Genomic DNA, 21,370 nt, shown 5'->3' on the forward strand with positions numbered 1-21,370 from the left:
TTCACTCCGGAACGAACTCCTCAGCAGTATGCCGACTAAAGAAGTCCCTTTACGGACTGAAGCAAGCCCCGCGTGCCTGGAACGCGAAGATCACGCAACAACTGCGTCGGATGGGCTTTGTCACATCAAAATCGGACTCTTCCCTGTTCATCCGGCAAGGTCGACTTGGACCGGTTAGTATTTTACTATATGTTGATGACTTGGTCATCACCGGCGCTGACCTAGGTGAAATCGACCGCGTGAAGCTCCAGCTTGCGGCATCGTTCGACATGAAGGATCTAGGGGACCTTCATTACTTCCTCGGGATCGAAGTGATCCGTAACCCCCGACGGCATATTGATCAGCCAACGTCACTACGTGCTGAGTATGCTCTTCAAATTCGGGATGGCCGACTGTAAGACCGACTCGACTCCTCTAGACAGAACCATCAAGCTTCGTCCTGATACGGGAAAGGTATGCGACCCGACGAGGTTCCGACAAATTGTCGGAAGCCTCATATATTTGACCATCACCCGACCCGACCTCAGTTATCCGGTCGGGGTGATCAGTTAGTTAATGGCGTGACCTACCGAGGAGCACCTTCAGTGTGCGCAACGCATACTTCGGTATGTCAACGGCACTAAGGACCGTGGACTGCTATATCGGACCGGTGCAGCCGCGCAGTTAGTCGGCTACACCGATGCTGATTGGGCTGGCAATGCCGCCGATCGCCGATCCACGTCTGGATACGCGTTCTCCCTTAGGACTGCCACGATAGCGTGGAGCAATAAGAAGCAGCCGACAGTTGCGTTGTCGAGCACCGAAGCTGAGTACCGAGGAGCGGCTGTCGCGACATGCGAAGCCATATGGTTGAAGCGGCTACTTAAGGACCTGCAAGAGGAAGTGTTAGATCCGACGACGATCTACTGCGACAACCTCAGCAGCATCCACGCACGGACCAAGCACAGACCAAGCACATTGAGGTGCACTACCATTTCGTCCGTGAGCGTGTCCTTTCCGGTGAAGTCGAACTTCAATATGTTCCGACGGATCGGCAGACTGCCGACATCTTCACCAAGCCTCTTGGTCTGGACAAGTTGCGGCAATTCTCAGGTGCGCTCGGATTGCGTCACCTCGACGTGCCTAACTTGAGTGGGAGAACAGTCCCGAACGACCAAGCAAAGCAGCAGGAAAGGAGCGGAGACCGCGACACTGAGTCGGTTGACTCGTTTGTTGACTCGGTTGAAAACCGATCGGCTGAAGAAGCTGAGGGCGACTTCGGATCGGCTGAAGAAGCCGAGGGCGGACCCGTGGTAAAGTTCGGAAGAGGACAGAAGGGGAGCAACCGAAGGAGAGAGCTGAAGCCAACCACACATGGGGAAGATGACGCCATTAAGGGCGAGAAGACCAAAGACGAGTTGGAGAAAGCCAACTCGGACGAGAGCGAAAACCGATCGGAGGTAGCTGAGTCGGTTCGGATGTTTGATTCAGACACGTTGAATAAACTGAGGCGCAAGCGGAAGAAAAGGTAGCAAGAGAAGTGTCAACACCGCAACAGCAGAAGAGCTGATAAGGGCCGCATGAGCATACAAGCCAACCAGAAGGGTCGAAGCGCGCGGAGTCGAACAGGTCGAGGAGCGCGAGCGAGGCGTGAAGCCAGGAGGAACCGGAGCCGTGAGCCCGAGGAGCCGTGAACCTGAGGATCCCGAAGAGCCTCGAGTTGAGCTTGAGGGGGATTGTTGAGAGACAAGCTCAACATCGGCCGGATCGGCTGAAGAAGCCGAGGACCGGATCGGTTGGGACCGATCAGTTAGGCTGAGTTCGTAAACCGGGAGGTCGTTAGGAAAGATATTCCGTGAGGAATATATTTGGGAGTTAGTGTAGGAGCTCTTAATGAGCATTGAAGTATTGTCAGTACTTCGGTCAGTCCTTCCAGAACTTGTATAAAAGTGTTCATTGAGCACGTCTTATGTACAGACTTGAGTATTATTATTGAATATAGTTTTTTGTGTCTACTCTCTCTGTCTCTCCCGCGTATACCATGTAAGCCCAAGCTCTCCATTGAACCTGATTTTCCTTCCTCTGTTCTGTCTTCATACCTGCTTCCGCACGCTACTTTCTACAAGAACCATACGTACGAATTGGTGGAGTTGCCGAAAGGAAAGCGGGCACTCTGAAACTAGTGGGTGTACAAGTTGAAACCGGGAGATGCCGGCAACCCCCCGAGATACAAAGCCAGGATCGTGGTGAAGGGGTTCCAGCAAAAGAAGGGCGTGGACTTCGACGAGATATTTGCGCCGGTGGTAAAGATGACCTCCATTCGGACGGTGCTGAGTATAGTGGCAAGCATGGACCTCGAGGTAGAGCAGCTGGACGTGAAGACGACATTCCTTCACGGTGACCTCGAAGAGGAGATCTACATGTAGCAACCGGAAGGATTCGTGGAGAAAGGGAAGGAGCACCTGGTTTGCCGATTGAAGAAGATCCTGTACGGACTGAAGCAGGCTCCCCGACAATGGTACCGGAAGTTCGACTCCTTCATGACTGATCAAGGGTACCACAAGACGCAGGCCGATCACTGTGTGTTTGTGAAGAAGTTCGAAGGAGGCGACTTCTTGATACTCCTTCTGTACGTGGACGACATGTTGATCGTCGGACGGGACCAAGCCAAAATACGGATGCTGAAGAAGGCTCTCAACCGAACTTTCGTGATGAAAGACTTGGGTCCGGCAAGACAGATGCTGGGGATGCATATCATCTGGAGCCGGTCAACGAAGCAACTGTGGCTGTCACAAGAGAAATACGTGACAAAGGTGCTTCAACGGTTCAACATGTCAGAAGCGAAACCGGTCGGATCGACACTCCCAGCAAACTGCAGATTATCTTGTAAGCAAAGCCCAAAGACGAAAGTAGAGAAGGCTGATATGACGAAGGTACCATATGCCTCTATCGTCGGGAGCTTAATGTACGCAGTGGTGTGTACCCGACCAGATATAGGATACGCAGTTAGAGTGGTGAGCCGGTTTATGAGCAATCCTAGCAAGGAGCACTGGAACACGATAAAATGGATACTTCGGTACTTGAAGGGCACTTCGGATATGTGTCTCCGATTCGGCTCCGGTAAACCTCAACTTGACAGTTTTAGCGACTCAGACATGTCGGCTGATATGGATACCAACCGGTCTACATCCGGGTATGTAATGACATATGCAGGGGGAGCCGTTTCGTTGTAGTCGAGGCTGCAGAAGACGGTGGCGTTATCAACCACGGAGGCGGAGCAGAGTACATGGCGGCTGTGGAAGCCGGCAAGGAAATACTATGGATGAAAGACATCATCGGAGAGCTCGGTATCCGGCAAGATGAATACTGGCTCTATTGCGACAGTCAAAGTGCCATCCACCTTGCTAAGAATGCGGCCTACCATTCCCGGACGAAGCATATCTAGCGAAGGTATCACTGGATCCGGGAAAGAGTAGATTACCAGGAGTTCACGATGACAAAGATCCACACGGCCGAGAACGGGTCAAATATGCTGACCAAAGTACTGATACCCGACAAGCTGGATGCATGTCGGAAGCGGATCGGACTTGTAAGACATCCCATGCCGGAGTGAAGGGGGAGTTTGTTAGGAAACAGGTCCCTCCGGATGGGAAGTGAGAAGAACAGTGTTGATGAGCAAACTCTCGGCAACGGAAGACCCGGTGGGAAACCGGATGTGGAGTACCTGGCAACGGAAGACCCGGTGAGAATCGGATGTGGAGTACCCGGCAACGGAAGACCCGGTGAGAATCGGATGTGGAGTACCCGGCAACGGAAGACCCAGTGAGAACCGGATGACGAGTACCCGGCAAGAGCCGGATGGTGAAGGCCCGGTGAGAAGTACTCACCGGATGAAGGGACATATTTGTAAATATGTTTTCTGAGAGTCCATCGGGACTATATTTGTAAATAGCCGAAAAGTCATATGAGTATAAATATGACTTAGGGCAAACTTAGTGATTCAGTTGTGGTCATTCTTGTTGGCGCAAGATTAGAGCGCAACACTGTACAGAGAGTGAGAGAGAGAAAGAGATGAAGTGTTCGTATCTCTGTTGTAACCGCCGCATGTGGCGAAGACAGTGAACAAGAGGTCGTTGCCTCTGTGTTCATTTATTGTATATTGTTACATAGTGATAGTTAGCAGTCAGTGGACTGCCGTGGTTTTTCCCGTGTTTGGGTTTTCCACGTAAACATCCTGTGTACTCTTCTCTCCATTTTGTCGTGCATTCATTCCCCATTTTTTTCTGTGCTTGATTCTAAGCTCGGTTGTGGCTGAGCGTTGTTCATCGGAGCGTGTAGTTCCTGTCAAATACATCTTAGCCAACTACCAACAGAGAATATTCTTCTAGTGAAACTAAGTAGTCTAGACTCAATCCCATTACTCTACTTCCCTCTTCTCTTAAATACATTTTGTCATACTCATCTACGGTTTCCCACATTGACACCTCATCGAACTAGGTGGGCAAGTTGCACAATAGTTAATCCTCATTGGGGGTGCTATCACCAAATGTGCATTCTAAGAATACATGTGGGGATAAAGTGACAAAGTGGGCTTGATCATTGTTTATATCTAATGCATTTATTACCAAGACATTTATCATAACTTTCTAGTATAAAAATGACACTACATTCTTGTAGGCTATGCTTAATTTTAAATGGTTATTAGCATTGCATGTTTTTTGCAATGTTTAATATCCACTTTTTATTAAAAAACGGCAAAATATACATGCCCCTTTATGCATTAATGAATCCCTGATTCCGAAACATTGCAGTCTTGTAGTAAAATAGTAAACTCCATGAAGTTAAATTTAAGAAGGTGCTCATAGTTTAGAATTTTCGTCTTGTAATCCACAGTTCAGATTTGAAAACCTGGTTATTTGGCGTACTATTACATTGTTGGCTGTTTGGATAATATGGAAAGCGAGATGTGATTCTGTTTTTAACAATGCTCACATACATCTCCACACTATGCTTATTGAATTTTGGATGTTATTTGTCCACACACTACGTGGTCGATAAGATGATCAACAGGGTTCTACTGATGTTCTGTGGCAACGTCATTTGGCCTTTTAAGAAATGATGGCAAGGGCTTCACTTATTTTCAGATACAACTTCTGGTTTGAACTATAATTATGCCATACCTTCTTTTATGTTGCATTGTTGATAGTTATTGCTCCACTTGTATCATATACGACATCATCTGTTTGATCAGATGCTTGTACTAGCCTTTGTATCACAATAGAAGTAAGATGAAATGCCTCCTTTTGTTTTCTCTACGTACAATTGTCAAGTAATATACTAAGGTGCATCTTTCTATAAAACTAAATAAATAGAAGTACTCATAGTTCAGAATAACCATCTAATTTTGAATTCACGTGGATTTCTTTTCATCTCAAATGTTTAGTTTGAGCATCGAGAATGTTTTGTCACCAAGGTTTAATATTACGAATGTGAAATGACATTCAACACTACAATAGAAAGGGGTGTTGACGATGCTAAAACTCATCACTAACAATGTCCCTTTCATACTATCATTGTGTGATACGGTTTTGACGCATGTAGGGCATCGCAAAGAAATGTTCTAATGTTATAAAGAGTTGTAGAGCAATGTGCTAGTGCCAAAAGCAATGTTACCGATGCCAAACTCACTAATTGTCTTGCTTTCGTATTGTTGTTGTGCAACATGGTTTTGACGCATGTAGGGCATCGCAAAGAAAACTTCTAATGTCACTGAGCGAAGTGCTAGTGTCGATGCCTATAAATGGCTATTTTTTTCTTGTAAAAAAAACGGGGTTGAACCCATGACTTTCTAGTCTCCATTGGGCAACCTTAACCAAAAAAGCTACATCCATCTGGGTTGTGTGTGTGTGTGTGTGTGTTCTCTCTCTCACTTTCGTTGTATGACTTGGTCATACTTACAACAATCCCACCTAATTCTCAGTTGGATGTGGAAGACTCACTTGGCTAATTTGTTGACGTTGTTTGGCCTCAAGAACGTCTTGAGTTCCATGAATTTCTTGAACATGTAAAAGCTCAAAAGTTGTTACATCCATAGAACCCAACAAAAATTCAACATGGGAAGACAATTTGTGTATGTGATCGCTAGTGTGTGTGTATGTGTATTTGTGTGTATGTGAATGACAAAGTAAGTGAGACTGGCTACCAAAACAAGAACTAATAATGAACCCTATCCTTATCCCCTTAAGAGTGAGTTAGGATATTCTGCAAGCAATAATAGTGTCAGGTTCCTAGTGGTAAACTATGTAAGTTTCATGGATGGTAGGTAGCTATGGCAACGCCAATAGATCTAAAAAGACTCAAACCTCTAATTATCAAGGTCTCAAAGTCGCTTTGGACATGGAGAGGGTTTCTGATTTTAAAGCAAGTCCTACACTACCAAAAACAGGGATTGGTTAGTATTTGGTCCAAAAGCAAAAGAATTAAACATGAAATGGTGTTGATGTCTAGGGGGGCAAACCTGAAGGATCAACGTATGTTTCCTCACCTCCGGACAGGAAGAATCCTTCCCATATTCACAGATGATTGAAGAAAATATACAACCAAATGCTTCCGATTGGCAGATCTATATAGGACGATTCGCATCCTGGTAGTGGTACGTTCGGGCATGACATACAACGATTTCCCTCAATTGGTGGAGCAACATGTTACGGATAACAATGTGAATCGGCTTCTAAAAGACATCAGGAATGAGAGGAAGAAGGACAAAATCAAGGCTCAAATGGTGAGGATCAGCAACAAAGTGAGAGTGGACCCAATCACACATGAAATCAATGGTGACCAAGACAAAGGAAGGGCTGAAGGAGATCTCGAAGAAGTCCATGAAGCTTCTGGATGGCAAATTGAAGTACACATTGAAAAGATTTCACTCAGGCAAAATTACGAAATCAACTTAGACATAAATAGAAATAAAGAGTAGCACACAATTTACGTGGAAAACCCTGATTTTAGGGAAAAAACCACGGAACAGAACTTTCCACTAGAATAGAAAACAAAATACAACCATGGAATGAAAGAACCTGATCTAGTCTGAATGTTCTCTGAAACCACAATTTCAGATGAGAACACCAAACCCTAGCACGTAGATCTCTTTCCTATTCGAAACTTCCTTAGCTTCTCTATTTTAATCTCTCTCTCTTGTTTTCTGTTTCACTCAACTTTTCTTCTCACTCTCAGCTTCTGAGATATGGCACTCACACAGCCGCTATTGTGATCTCTCAGAGTCGTTCTCTGTTCATCTCTTCTCTTGCACTATATACACATATATATATCTCACGCGCTCACTATTTCATTTAAGTATACTTTCACGCCTTTTTCACTATTTTTACTCCTAGTGAGTTATCCCACATGCAGACGCACTACTACGCCAGTCAGTATATATATACTAAGTCATTTCATACACATATATATGAAGACATACATATATATGTATATGTGTGTTTGAACTTCTAATCAGTTGAATTTGAATTCGGTCAACTGACTCTTCTTTCAGTGTTTTGGTTCTTCGGCCAACCAATTATTCTTTTAGCTCTCTGACCGATTCCAACTAGCCGACTCTCATTTTGGCTCTTTTGACCGAATTCAGTCAGCAGACTCTTTTCGGCTTTTCGGCTAATTTCGGTCAGCCAACTCATTTTGGCCTCTTAGCCGACTCTCAAGTCGACTTTTCTGCCGACTCCCATGCAAGGAGGGACTCCTTTGCATAACAAACTCCCCCTTCACTCCTGTAGGGGGAGAGTCAACCAAACCAATCTTTTGCCGGCACGCAACAAGTTTTTCCATCGGCAAGACTTTAGTAAGCATATCTGATCCATTTTCGTCAATATGGATCTTTGCTAAGGTGAACTCATTTTCTTCCACTCTCTCTCGCAACCAATGATACCTCCTTTGAATGTGCCTTGTACGAGAGTGATAGGCAACATTCTTCGCGAGGTGTATTGCAATCTGGTTATCACAATGAAGTAGGAATGTTCCTTGTTTCATTCCTAGTTCACTTAAAAAATCTCTCATCCAAATTAATTCTTTTCCGGCTTCCACTGCAGCCATATATTCAGCCTTTGTGGTTGACAAAGCCACAACCTTCTGCAATCTTGATTGCCATGACATGGCTCCCCCTAAATAAGTCATCACATACCCTGATGTGGATCGGCTGGAATCTACATCCCTCGACATATCAGAGTCTGTAAAACCTTCTAGCATAGGTTTTCCGGAGCCATATCTAAGGCATACCCTCGAAGTTCCTTTGAGGCATCTAAGTATCCATTTTACGGCTGCCCAATGCTCCTTTCCTGGATTACTCATGTACCGACTAACTGTCCCAACAACAAATGCAATGTCCGGCCTTGTGTAGACCATAGCATACATTAAGCTACCAACAGCTGATGCGTACAGCACCCTCCTCATCTCTGCCTTATCTTTCTCAGCTTTCGGACATTGTCTTGAATTTAGCTTACAATCCACCGGCAATGGAGATCCAACGGATTTTGCATTGTCCATGTTGAACCTTTGCAACACTTTCGTCACATATTTCTCTTGTGACAGCCATAACATGTTTTTAGTCCTGTCCCAGACTATATGCATCCCCAAAATCTATTTTGCCGGCCCTAAGTCTTTCATGGCGAAAGATTTGCTCAATGCTTTCTTCAAGCTTGTAATCTTTTTGCCATCCTATCCAACAACCAACATATCGTCCACATATAACAAATGAATAAGAAAATCACCTTCATCATACCTTTTCACAAATACACAATGATCAGCTTGTGTTTTGTGGAATCCATGTTCCAACATGAAGGGCTCAAATTTCTTATACCATTGTCGTGGGGCTTGCTTTATCCCATACAGACTTTTCTTCAACTTACATACAAGATTCTCTTTTCCTTTCACCTCAAAACCTTCCGGCTGTTGCATATAGATTTCCTCTTCCAACTCACCATGCAAGAATGTTGTTTTAACATCCAACTGTTCAATTTCCAAATTCATATTGGCGGCCATACTCAAAACACTCTGGATGGAAGTCATCTTGACAACTGGAGCAAAAATCTCATCAAAATCAACACCCTTTTTCTGTTGGAAACCCTTCATGACAATGTGAGCCTTATACCTAAGTGTACTTCCATCTTCTCCAATCTTTAATTTGTAGACCCATTTGTTTCTAAGTGCCTTTTTACCATCACGCAACTCTATTAACTCATAGGTGAAGTTCTCATGCAAGGAATCCATTTCCTCTTGCATGGCATTATACCACTTCTCCTTATGTACATCAGTCATGACCTCTTCATAGCATTATGGTTCCCCTTCATCAGTCAAGAGAATATATTGACTGGCTGGATACTGAGAGGATGTCTTCCTTCGTCTTTGGGGATATCTTCTTCCTTCACCAACCGACTCAGATTCGGTTTCTTCTGCCAACTCATCTTCCGACTCAGTTTCGTGAGCATCTGTTTGCTATTGATTGCCGGCCGACTCAGATTCGGCTTCATCAACCGACTGTTGTCTTCCAACTGGTTGTGTGGGAGTGGGATTGATTAGTGTCGGCTCCATAACAGTAGTCGATTGGGAAGACACCTTTGGTCTTTGTTGCTTCCAGTCTTCGATGAATATAACATCGCGACTTCTTATCACCTTCTTATCATGGAGATCCCACATCCTATATCCAAATTCTTCTTCTAAGTATCCTAAGAATATAGAAGATCCTTTTCCGCAAGGATATGCATTCCCCTTTCGCTCATGTGTCTGAGCCTTTTATGCCACAACTCACCATCTGAGCCAACCACTACATTTGCTTCATCTCGGCACAACTTTGCATACATCACATACAATGTGTTCTGTTTTTGGGCTCGAGCCACAATCAGGCTCCCTTTACAAAACTTCCATGTACCATTTCGAAAGCTACCACTATCCCCTTCATCATCAAGCCGTACAGCCGATATCATATTCAATCTGACATTCGGAACATGGCTTAAATCCTTCAATATCAATTTGCAGCCAGTAGATGTTAGCAAACACACAGTTCCTATGCCCAAAATCTTCCATTCACCGTCATTTCCCATCTTTACGTGGCCATAGTTACCGGTCGTGTCGAGTAATGCTTTTGGGGTACGGATATCTTGATGATTTTCGGACGAGTAACGAGTTCCTTTGAGGTTTAATTCTTCTTTATTATTGTACATTCTTTATTTGATGCCTATATGCAACAAATTTTTGGCATGTTTACAGACCAAGTTATTTCAAAAGGATAGCATGCATGGAATACAACAGTACAAAACATCAATGATATTCATCGTATGTATGGTATGACTAATGCTAAAAGACGCAAGAAATTGATTGATAAGTTTTCATATATTCTTACGCGGTGCAATGTACTATTGATGAATAATCCACATGATTAAGAGCTTTTGGATGTTCAAGTACAGTACATTGTGAAGAATTTGTCTTCGCAAAGTTATGAATAGACAAGAATACATCAATTAAAGGAGGCATTTATAGATAATCAATCACAATCTCATATGTTTTCTTTTCAAGGATTATGATCACTATATGCTCGTTCAAATGTGGTAAAAATTAAGATAGGGGATGACATTGTTGTAGACCAAGTCAAGGCTATTGAGTTATGTATTATTCATTTTATGAATTTGATTGGGCCAAAGTTGATTATTAATGAGGATCTCTCTCTCTCTCTCTCTCATGATTGGATGTGGAAGACTGACTTGGTCGATCTCGTGGTCTCTTTTGATGTCAAGAACGTCCTGACTTCCATGAATTTCTTGAACATTGTAATCCATAGAACCTAAAAGAAATTATAATTACGAGGACAATTCATTTGTGTATGTGTGTGTGTGTGTGTGAATGTACGTGTGCTTGTGATGACAAGTCATTCCGACATAATACATTTAAAAAATGGCTCCCACCACCACTTGGATGGGAATAGTTTCCTCTCGTCAAACCAGCCAGGAAACAGAAGTGGGTGACAATACATAATTTTGACAACTCTCATTATCGACATCTCAAAGTTCCTTTCAACATGGAGAGGGTTTCTAATTTTAAAGCAAGTCCTACATTGCCAAAAACAGGGATTGGTGTTAAATATTAAGTACTACCTAATAATATACAGTAACAACATCATTAGTTAGTATTTGGTCCAAAAGCAAAAGAATTAAACATGAAGTGGTGTTGTTGTCTAAGAGGCAAACCTGAATAATCAAAACCGGCAAATCAAGATACAAGGGAAGGATCAATAGACCCAAAACCGGCAGATCAATATACAAGGAAAGGATCAACAGACCAATATACACGTAGGGAACAATTGAAGATTATCTACAACAAACACTTCCGATCAGCAGATCTGTATAGCACCGTTCGCATCATGGTAGTGGGCTTACGCACATTTGCCTATTTGTTTCATTGCTCAACATCCAAATTTGATCTTCCCCATTACATGTGAATAGTTTTCTATTTGGTTAATTGTAGAAAGTATAATTTGGATTAATCTACATACTAAGCTTCTACGTAAAATATATAATTCACATGATACTTTTTATTTATGTTGTAGTGAATAATAAATGGATCCTACAGAATCAAAAGATGGATGATCACAAACTAAGAGATGTTAAAATATCATTTGAAGCTATAGAAACCTATCAAAGCATTACATCTAACCTCTATCTGCAATGATGAGTAAGGATTCGAGATCAAGTAGTAGAAAAATAAACTATGAAGATGTTTTGTAGAGATTAATATCAAACCTGAAACCTTTTATATTAGAATAGATAACCTTTATTAGTTCACCTCAAGAAAAATGTAGCTTCTCGTATAGTTTATCAATATACTAAAACTTTCATTGATGTATTCTAAGGAAATAACTTATGTCATTCACCTTACCAATGGACCAATGTTTAGGGAACAAATTCTTTTGGATAGCTAGAGTACCTAGTCAATTGGTTGGAGTAATATGTGTACGCCTCGTTATTGGACTTAGGAGCTTGTAGAGAATTTGGGTAATGCCCCAACTATTAGACGAAAACAGTGTACCCATTATCGTGATGAGCCTTGCAAGTTGTTCAACTCATCAATCATCACAAAAGGATTGTTGCTCTACAATTGTGATCGATCTACAAAATTGAGTCATGAACAATAAAAATTAGTGGAGCCTATTTACACTTTGTCTTCCTCTCAAAAGGCAATAATTAATGGCACTGCTGGAAAGTAAACGTCCTTCTCCATGTTAGCATATCCATGGCCACATCACGAGTCGTGCGCATTGATCATACAACCGCTTTTTGTCGAGTAATGCTTTTGGGGTACGGATATCTTGATGATTTTTGAATAGGTAATGAGTTCCTTTGACGTTTAATTCTTCTTTATTATTGTACATTCTTTATTTGATGCCTATATGCAACAAAAAGGCCAACCAAAGGGAGAAGTCACTATTTGAGTACTCTACCGGTCGCAAATGTTCCAAATGTGGTCAAGCTGGTCACAATGGACGCACTTGCAATATGTGAGAATCACAGCTATGCTGAGTTTATTAATTAATTAATAAACAATTTCATTTGGTTATATTACTTTCTATAAATTTAGGGAGGGGAGGATAGCCAAAATGGGGGGGCAAATTGCGCTTTCCTAAACATAAATGACGTACACATATGTATACTTTGTGGCTCCCCTTTCTTTGCCCCTTTTCCCATGTGCTACACATTCTCCCTGTTTTACTTTTTCACACATGCTTTCACTCCATTCCGTATCTCCAATTTAGCATCACGAAAACATAAGTAACAAGTTTACCACCTTAACAAAAATCCAAAGACAATTATGCTAGCATCTTCCTAGTCTTGTCTTGCTTTCTCCTATGAGATTGAAAAGTTGATGATGTGGTCAGAGATGAGATGGTGAGTACAACAATTTGAAATCATGTTTTACCTTCTTTTTTCTTTAAATGAAAATATGTGTGTCATATCTACTAAATTAATATTATTTTATTGTACATTCTTATTTATTATTTTATTTTATTGTAACGAGTTCCTTTGAGGTTTAATTCTTATTTATTATTGTACATTCTTTATTTGATGCCTATATGCAACAAATTTTTGGCATGTTTTCAGAACAAGTTATTTCAAAAGGATGGCATGCGTGGGATACAACAGTACAAAACATCAATGATATTCATCGTATGGATTGTATGATTAATGCTAAAAGACGCAAGAAATTGATTGATAAGTTTTCATATATCCTTACGCGGTGCAATGCACTATTGATGAATAATCCACATGATGAAGAGCTTTTGGATGTTCAAGTTCGTTCAAGTACAAGACATTATGAAGAATTTGTCTTGTCAAAGTTATCAATAGACAAGAGTACGTCAATTAAAGGAGGCATTTATAGATAATCAATCACAATCTCATATGTTTTCTTTTCAAGGACTAAGACCACCATATGCTCGTTCAAGTGTGGTACAAATTAAGATAAGGGATGACATTGTTGTAGACCCAGTCAAGGTTATTGAATTATGTTATACTCATTTGATGAATTTGATTGGGCCAAAGTTGATTATTAATGAGGATCTCTCTCTCTCTCTCTCTCTCTCTCTCTCTCTCTCTCCTCTCTCTCTCTCTCTCTCTCTCTCTCTCTCTCTCTCTCTATTGTATGTGGAAGACTCACTTGGCCGATCTCTTGGTCTCGTTTGATGTCAAGAACATCCTGACTTCCATGAATTTCTTGAACATTGTAATCCATAGAACCTAAAAGAAATTATACTTGCGAGGACAATTCATTTGTGTGTGTGTGTGTGTACATGTGAATGTACGTGTGCTTCTCATGACAAGTCAATTGGACATAATACATTTAGAAAATGGCTCCCACCAGCACTTGGATGGGAATAGTTTCCTGTCTTCGAACCAGCCAGGAAACAGAAGTGGGTGACAATACATAATTTTGACAGCTCAAAGTCCCTTTCGACATGGAGAGGGTTTCTGATTTTAAAGCAAGTCCTACATTGCTGAAAACAGGGATTGGTGTTAAATAGTAAGTACTAACTAATAATATACAGTAGCAGCTTCATTAGTTAGTATTTGGTCCAAAAGCAAAAGAATTAAACATGAAGTGGTGTCGCTGTCTAAGAGGCAAACCTGAAGAATCAAAACCGGCAGATCAAGATACAAGGGAAGTATCCGTAGACCCAAAACCGGCAGATCAACATACAAAGGAAGGATCAACAGGCCCAAAACCGGCAGATCAAGATACAAGGAAAGGATCAACAGACCCAAAACCAGGAGATGAACATACAAGAGAACGATCAGCTTACCCTACAAGCCTATATACAAGCGATCTAGGTCTATCTCTCTCTCTCTCCATTGTAATTAGGTTACCCTAGTGGTAAGTTGTTACACTATAAGTATTACGTTTTGGGTTTAAAACCTAATTTCCCATTACATGTGAATAGTTTTCTATTTGGTTAATTGTAGAAAGTATAATTTGGATTAATCTACATACTAAGCTTCTACGTAAAATATATAATTCACATGATACTTTTTATTTATGTTGTAGAGAATAATAAATGGATCCTATAGAATCAAAAGATGGATGATCACAAACTAAGAGCTATTAAAATATCGTTTGAAGCTATAGAAACCTATCAAAGCATTACATCTAACCTCTATCTGCAATGATGAGTAAGGATTTGAGATCAAGTAGTAGAAAAATAAACTATGAAAATGTTTTGTAGAGATTAATATCAAACCCGAAACCTTTTAGATTAGAATTGATAACACTTACCAGTTCACCTCAAGACAAATCTAGCTTCTCGTCTAGTTTATCAATATACTAAAACTTTCATTGATGTACTCTAAGGAAATAACTTATGTCGTTCACCTTACCAATGGACCAATGTTTAGGGAACAAGTTCTTTTGGATAGCTAGAGTACCTAGTCAATTGGTTGGAGTAATATGTGTACGCCTAGTTATTGGACTTGGGAGCTTGTAGAGAATCTGGGTAATGCCCCAACTATTAGAGGAAAACAGTGTACCCATTATCGTGATAAGCCTTGCAAGTTGTTCAACTCATCAATCATCACAAAAGGATTGTTGCTCTACAGTTGCGATCGATCTACAAAATTGAGTCATGAACAATAAAAATTAGTGGAGCCTATTTACACTTCGTCTTCCTCTCAAAAGGCAATAATTAATGGCACTACTAGAAAGTAAACGTCCTTCTCCATGTTAGCATATCCATGGCCACATCATGAGTCGTGCCATTGATCATACAACCGCTTTTTGTCGAGTAATGCTTTTGGGGTACGGATATCTTGATGATTTTTGAACAGGTAATGAGTTCTTTTGAGGTTTAATTCTTCTTTATTATTGTACATTCTTTATTTGATGCCTATATGTAACAAAATTTTGGCATGTTTTCAGAATAAGTTATTTAAAAAGGATGGCATGCATGGGATACAACAGTACAAAACATCAATGATATTCATCGTATGGATGGTATGATTAATGCTAAAAGACGCAAGAAATTGATTGATAAGTTTTCATATATTCTTACGCGATGCAATGTACTATTGATGAATAATCCACATGATGAAGAGCTTTTGGATGTTCAAGTTCGTTCAAGTACAGGACATTGTGAAGAATTTGTCTTGTCAAAGTTATCAACAGACAAGAGATAAGACTACGTGAATTAAAGGAGGCATTTATAGATAATCAATCACAATCTCATATGTTTTCTTTTCAAGGATTAAGACCACCATATGCTCGTTCAAATGTGGTACAACAAATTAAGATAGGGGATGCCATTGTTATAGACCCGTTATAGACCCAGTCAAGGTTATTGAGTTATGTATTACTCATTTTATGAATTTGATTGGGCCAAAGTTGATTATTAATGAGGATCTCTCTCTCTCTCTCTCTCTCTCTCTCTCTCAATTGGATATGGAAGACTCACTTGGCCGATTTCTTGGTCTCGTTTGATGTCAAGAACGTCCTGACTTCCATGAATTTCTTGAACATTGTAATCCATAGAACCTAAAAGAAATTATACTTACGATGACAATTCATTTGTGTATGTGTGTGTGTGTGTGTGTGTGTGCATGTGAATGTACGTGTGCTTGTGATGACAAGTCATTCGGACATAATACATTTAGAAAATGGCTCCCACCACAACTTGGATGGGAATAGTTTCCTGTCGTCTAACCAGCCAGGAAACAGAAGTGGGTGACAATACATCATTTTGACAGCTCTCATTATCGACATCTCAAAGTCCCTTTCCACATGGAGAGGGTTTCTGATTTTAAAGTAAGTCCTACATTGCCAAAAACAGGGATTGGTGTTAAATATTAAGTACTAACTAATAACATACAGCAGCAGCTTCATTAGTTAGTATTTGGTCCAAAAGCAAAAGAATTAAACATGAAGTGGTGTTGCTGTCTAAGAGGCAAACCTGAAGAATCAAAACCGGCAGATCAAGATACAAGGGAAGCATCAACAGACCCAAAACCGGTAGATCAATATACAAGAGAACGATCAGTAGACCCAAAAACGGCAGATCAACATACAAAGGAAGGATCAACAGCCCCAAAACCGGCAGATCAATATACAAAGAAAGGATCGACAGACCAATATACACGTAGGGAACAATTGAAGATTATATACAACAAACACTTCCGATCAGCAGATCTGTATAGGACCGTTCGCATCCTGGTAGTGGGACGTTCGGGCTGTGGCAAGACCACCCTCATCCGCTTGATCGTTGGCAAGGAGGGGCCCTGCAATCTTGGGGATAAAGCTGTGGCCGGTGTCCAGGACATCCGCAAAGAATGGCGGTGCCTGCAGGACGAGGGCCTCCCAGAGCTTGTCATCCATGACAGCAATGGCATGGACGTGCGTGGTGAAGAGAATCTCCAAACCGTGAAACAGTTCATCGAGGAGCGGCAGAAGAGAAATGAGGAGTCGGAACGGATCAACCTCATATGGTATGTGTTCAGTGCATCCGACAACAGATTCGCGGATGATTGCAATCTCATGGGGATCGTCGCGGACAGCGCCATTCCGGTGCTTCTCATCATGACATACAACGATATCCCTGAATTGGTGGAGCAACACGTTACGGATGACAATGTGAATCGGCTTCTAAAAGACATCAGGAATGAGAGGAAGAGGGACAAAATCAAGGCTCAAATGGTGAGGATCGGCAACAAAGTGAAATTGAACAAAAACACAAATGAAATCACTGGTCTCCAAGACAAGGAACGGCTGAAGGAGATCTCGAAGAAGTCCATGAAGCTTCTGGACGACAAATTGAAGTACACATGGATTGCAGCACAGGTGGTGGATCTAGAGGCGAAGCTGGATGCGACCATCACACTGATCCTGGAGTCTGCCAAGTCTGCACTACACCTCCCAAACCTTCTGGAGGATGATCAGGAGGTCCAATCCAGACTGTACACCATACATACCAATGTATGTAGCATTTGGAGGGTGCCTGAAGACCTTAACTCTTGTCTCTTTTACGAACTGCTACTTCGTGAAAGTGATCTTGGAATCAAGGTGACACAGGCAGAGAACACCACATTCCTCATTCATATGCTGGGAATCCTCATAACAGCCGGGGTAAATTACAAGCTCAGGAAAATGCTGAGCCCTGATGATGAAAGGAAGGCACACAAGGCAAGTAAGGTAGTCACAACCTACGAGCTACGAATCCTTTTGGCCATCCTCTTCATCAAGTCCCGGCAAACGAGAGAGAATCGAAGTCTCAACAGCTGGGACACCTCGGCGACTTGGGAACATTACAGAGACTTGTGTGCCGAGTTTATGGATCGGTCCAAGGACCACATGCCCGAGTCGGGATTGAACCTGATTAATGTGTTTCGGAAATGGACGACCTCGCCCGAGACAATCGCGGACCTCATAAGTGACTTCGCGGTCGAGAACTACGAGCTCTACCTTATGGACAGACCCTCTAGTCTGAAGTCTCTTCTCGGAATGTCGAATGAGACGAATCCGAGACCACATGAAGAAGTTGATGAGGAGGTATGCCCACCTATATATATATATATATATGTATGTATATATAACTTTCAATTCAATGTCTCCTTGTGCATCTAAGTTTGTCTCATAAATATTCATCCCTATGATATATATATATATACATATGTATATCATGTATGCCTGTTGTTTTCCTTGTTCAAGCACACTTATTGGTCGACTCCAAATGTTTCATTTACAACCAATTATGCAAGTTTATTTGACTAAGAAATACATAGAAACATGATGAAAACAAAATTTGACTCCCTAGATTCGGTGAATTTGTCTACCCAATGACACTTACTTTCTTAACCTTACTTATAATAATTACATCACGACTACTAAATCTTCCTTCTTGTAAATTAGGGTGCCCGTCACACCAAAGGAAAGAATGTACTCATCGAACAAGATATTCAACCGAAGACAAGAATATTGTTTGATCATATGCGTAAGTTATTGTGCTTAATAATTGATTTTGTTTCTATAAAGTGCTTACACACATTTGCCTGTTTGTTTTATTTCCCAACATCCAAATATAATCCAGCCCATAACATATAAATAGATTCCTACTCGGTTATTTGTGGAAAGTATAATTTGGATTAATCTACATGTACTAACCTAATGTGTGCAAATAGCACCCTTATATAAGCTTCTACGTAAAATAAATATATCATTCACATGATACTTGTTTTTTATTTATGTTGTAGTGACTAATAAATGGATTCTACCGAATCAAAAGATGGATGACCACGAACTAAGAGATCTTAAAATATCGTCTCAAGCTATCAAAACCTATCAAGGCATTACGTACACTTATCTTTACGACAATATTTTGAACCAATGGAAAGCATATTCTCCGCGGCTTTCTGAGAGCATAGATTATATATTGTTCCCCTAATATTAAACATATTTTTGCCAAACATTGTTCAGCTTTATATGTTTGAATTGTTACTTTGCATTGTTGATTTTATGTAATGATTTTACAACCCCATTATTGAAAACCTATATATTATAATAAAACTTTAGAATGAAAGCAAAGTGTGATAAATTCAATTAACAAGATCCCGAGTGCTTGGTACTAATGGAAAGATACCATGGACGAGGATGGTTTGGATGCCCTCAAACCATTCTGCCTCAATGCTTATATTTGATTAACACATTAGCAACCATTGTTCATCTTGTTCTTGCTCTTACAAACCCATTCAAAATTGTTTCTTGTTTTCTATTGATGGGAACATAATGGTCTTTGGTATTAATATTTTATTGCAGATCTTTGGACTCGGTCTCCTTTTCCCGACAATAGACTTTATGTATTATATAAATCATTTACTCTTTCATCATCATTGATATTTATTGTGGATCTTTGGACTTGCTCTCCTTTTCCCTACAATACACTTTATGTATTATATCCTTGTTCTTATGCTATTTACAACTTCTCACATAAACCATCTCAAGTTTAAATCATATTGTAACATTATGGTGAAAGTTTATGACTTCAAATCATTTAGTAACATTGGCATTTAAAGGTCTCCAATTTGAATCATACTCTAGACTATGTTGCATTGCTCCTTACCCTAATCTTTCGTAACACTATAGTTTAATGAAATTATTCTTGTCAAATCTTGTGCTTCATTCATTTCTTGATCCAAAACTAGCCACTTGAGCGTCAACACCCAAACGCAACAATTATCTAAGGCACATCCACACCAACATTACAAAAATATATCTTTTAGTTGTGTTTCAATTCAACACATTTATATAATATAATGTGCAAATTTGTTCCATATAAATTGGCAATGGTTTTATAAGGATTCCATATCCTTCAATCTTGGTAAATGATCTAGAAATAGCCAAAGTTATATCTTTGGAGGTTATGTAGACACTCATTTCGACATATGTTACATAACTCTATGGAAACATAGGAGAACAACATTGTGAACAATAAGCTCTTCGAATACTTCTTGTGCTTTTTCCAACTTGCCACACTTTGCATACAAGTCAAACAATGCAATGCCAAGCACAATATTCTTTTCCAATAATCCTCTCTTTCGAACTTCCAAATGTATCTCTTTCTCCATCTCGAGGCCTTTCAGGCTTCCACAAGCTTTCAAGATGGAAACAAAACTTATTGCATTAGGAACTATTCGCTCATCACACATTTGCTTGAAACATTTCACGCCTTCATCCCCAAATCCATGTTGGGCATATCTAGCAATCAGGGAAGTCCTAGCCACAACATTTCGCACCGAAAGCTCTTCAAACACTTCTTATGCCTTCTCAAGCATTCCAAACTTGCAATACATTTTCAAAGACAAGACTACCGTTTGACCATCCGTGTAAGTTATTTTCTTAATATTGGTTTTATTTCTATAATGTGCTTACACACATTTGCCTATTTGTTTCATTGCTCAACATCCAAATTTTATCTTCCCCATTACATGTGAATAGTTTTCTATTTGGTTAATTGTAGAAAGTATAATTTGGATTAATCTACATACTAAGCTTCTACGTAAAATATATAATTCACATGATACTTTTTATTTATGTTGTAGTGAATAATAAATGGATCCTACAAAATCAAAAGATGGATGATCACAAACTAAGAGATGTTAAAATATCGTTTGAAGCTATAGAAACCTATCAAAGCATTACATCTAACCTCTATCTGCAATGATGACTAAGGATTCGAGATCAAGTAGTAGAAAAATAAACTATGAAGATGTCTTGTAGAGATTAATATCAAACCTGAAACCTTTTAGATTAGAATAGATAACCTTTATTAGTTCACCTCAAGCCAAAGTAGCCTCTCGTATAGTTTATCAATATACTAAAACTTTCATTGATGTATTCTAAGGAAATAACTTATGTCGTTCACCTTACCAATGGACCAATGTTTAGGGAACAAATTCTTTTGGATAGCTAGAGTACCTAGTCAATTGGTTGGAGTAATATGTGTACGCCTAGTTATTGGAATTGGGAGCTTGTAGAGAATCTGGGTAATGCCCCAACTATTGGAGGAAAAAAGTGTCACCATTATCGTGATGAGCCTTGCAAATTGTTCAACTCATCAATCATCACAAAAGGATTGTTGCTCTACAGTTGCGATCGATCTACAAAATTGAGTCATGAACAATAAAAATTAGTGGAGCCTATTTACACTTCTGTCTTCCTCTCAAAAGGCAATAATTAATGGCACTGCTGGAAAGTAAACGTCCTTCTCCATGTTAGCATATCCATGGCCACATCATGAGTCGTGCCATTGATCATACAGCCGCTTTTTGTCGAGTAATGCTTTTGGGGTACGGATATCTTGATG

The 21,370-nt window shown here is 40.4% G+C and overlaps 1 protein-coding gene across 1 annotated transcript in view; it reads left to right on the top strand.

The window, feature by feature from the left end:
* LOC147856494 (uncharacterized) overlaps positions 1-21,370 on the top strand; it is a 98,338-nt gene that overhangs the window by 55,172 nt on the left and 21,796 nt on the right. Inside the window, exon 2 of the mRNA XM_087329842.1 lies at positions 17,650-18,060. Coding sequence (XP_087185968.1) covers positions 17,650-18,060 — 411 coding nt within the window. The remainder of the gene's footprint in view (positions 1-17,649; positions 18,061-21,370) is intronic.

Source organism: Azolla caroliniana, unplaced genomic scaffold, assembly GCF_043228905.1.
Source record: "Azolla caroliniana isolate FFs.n. ecotype wild unplaced genomic scaffold, voAzoCaro1.0.p SCAF_13, whole genome shotgun sequence".
Taxonomy (NCBI): domain Eukaryota; kingdom Viridiplantae; phylum Streptophyta; class Polypodiopsida; order Salviniales; family Salviniaceae; genus Azolla; species Azolla caroliniana.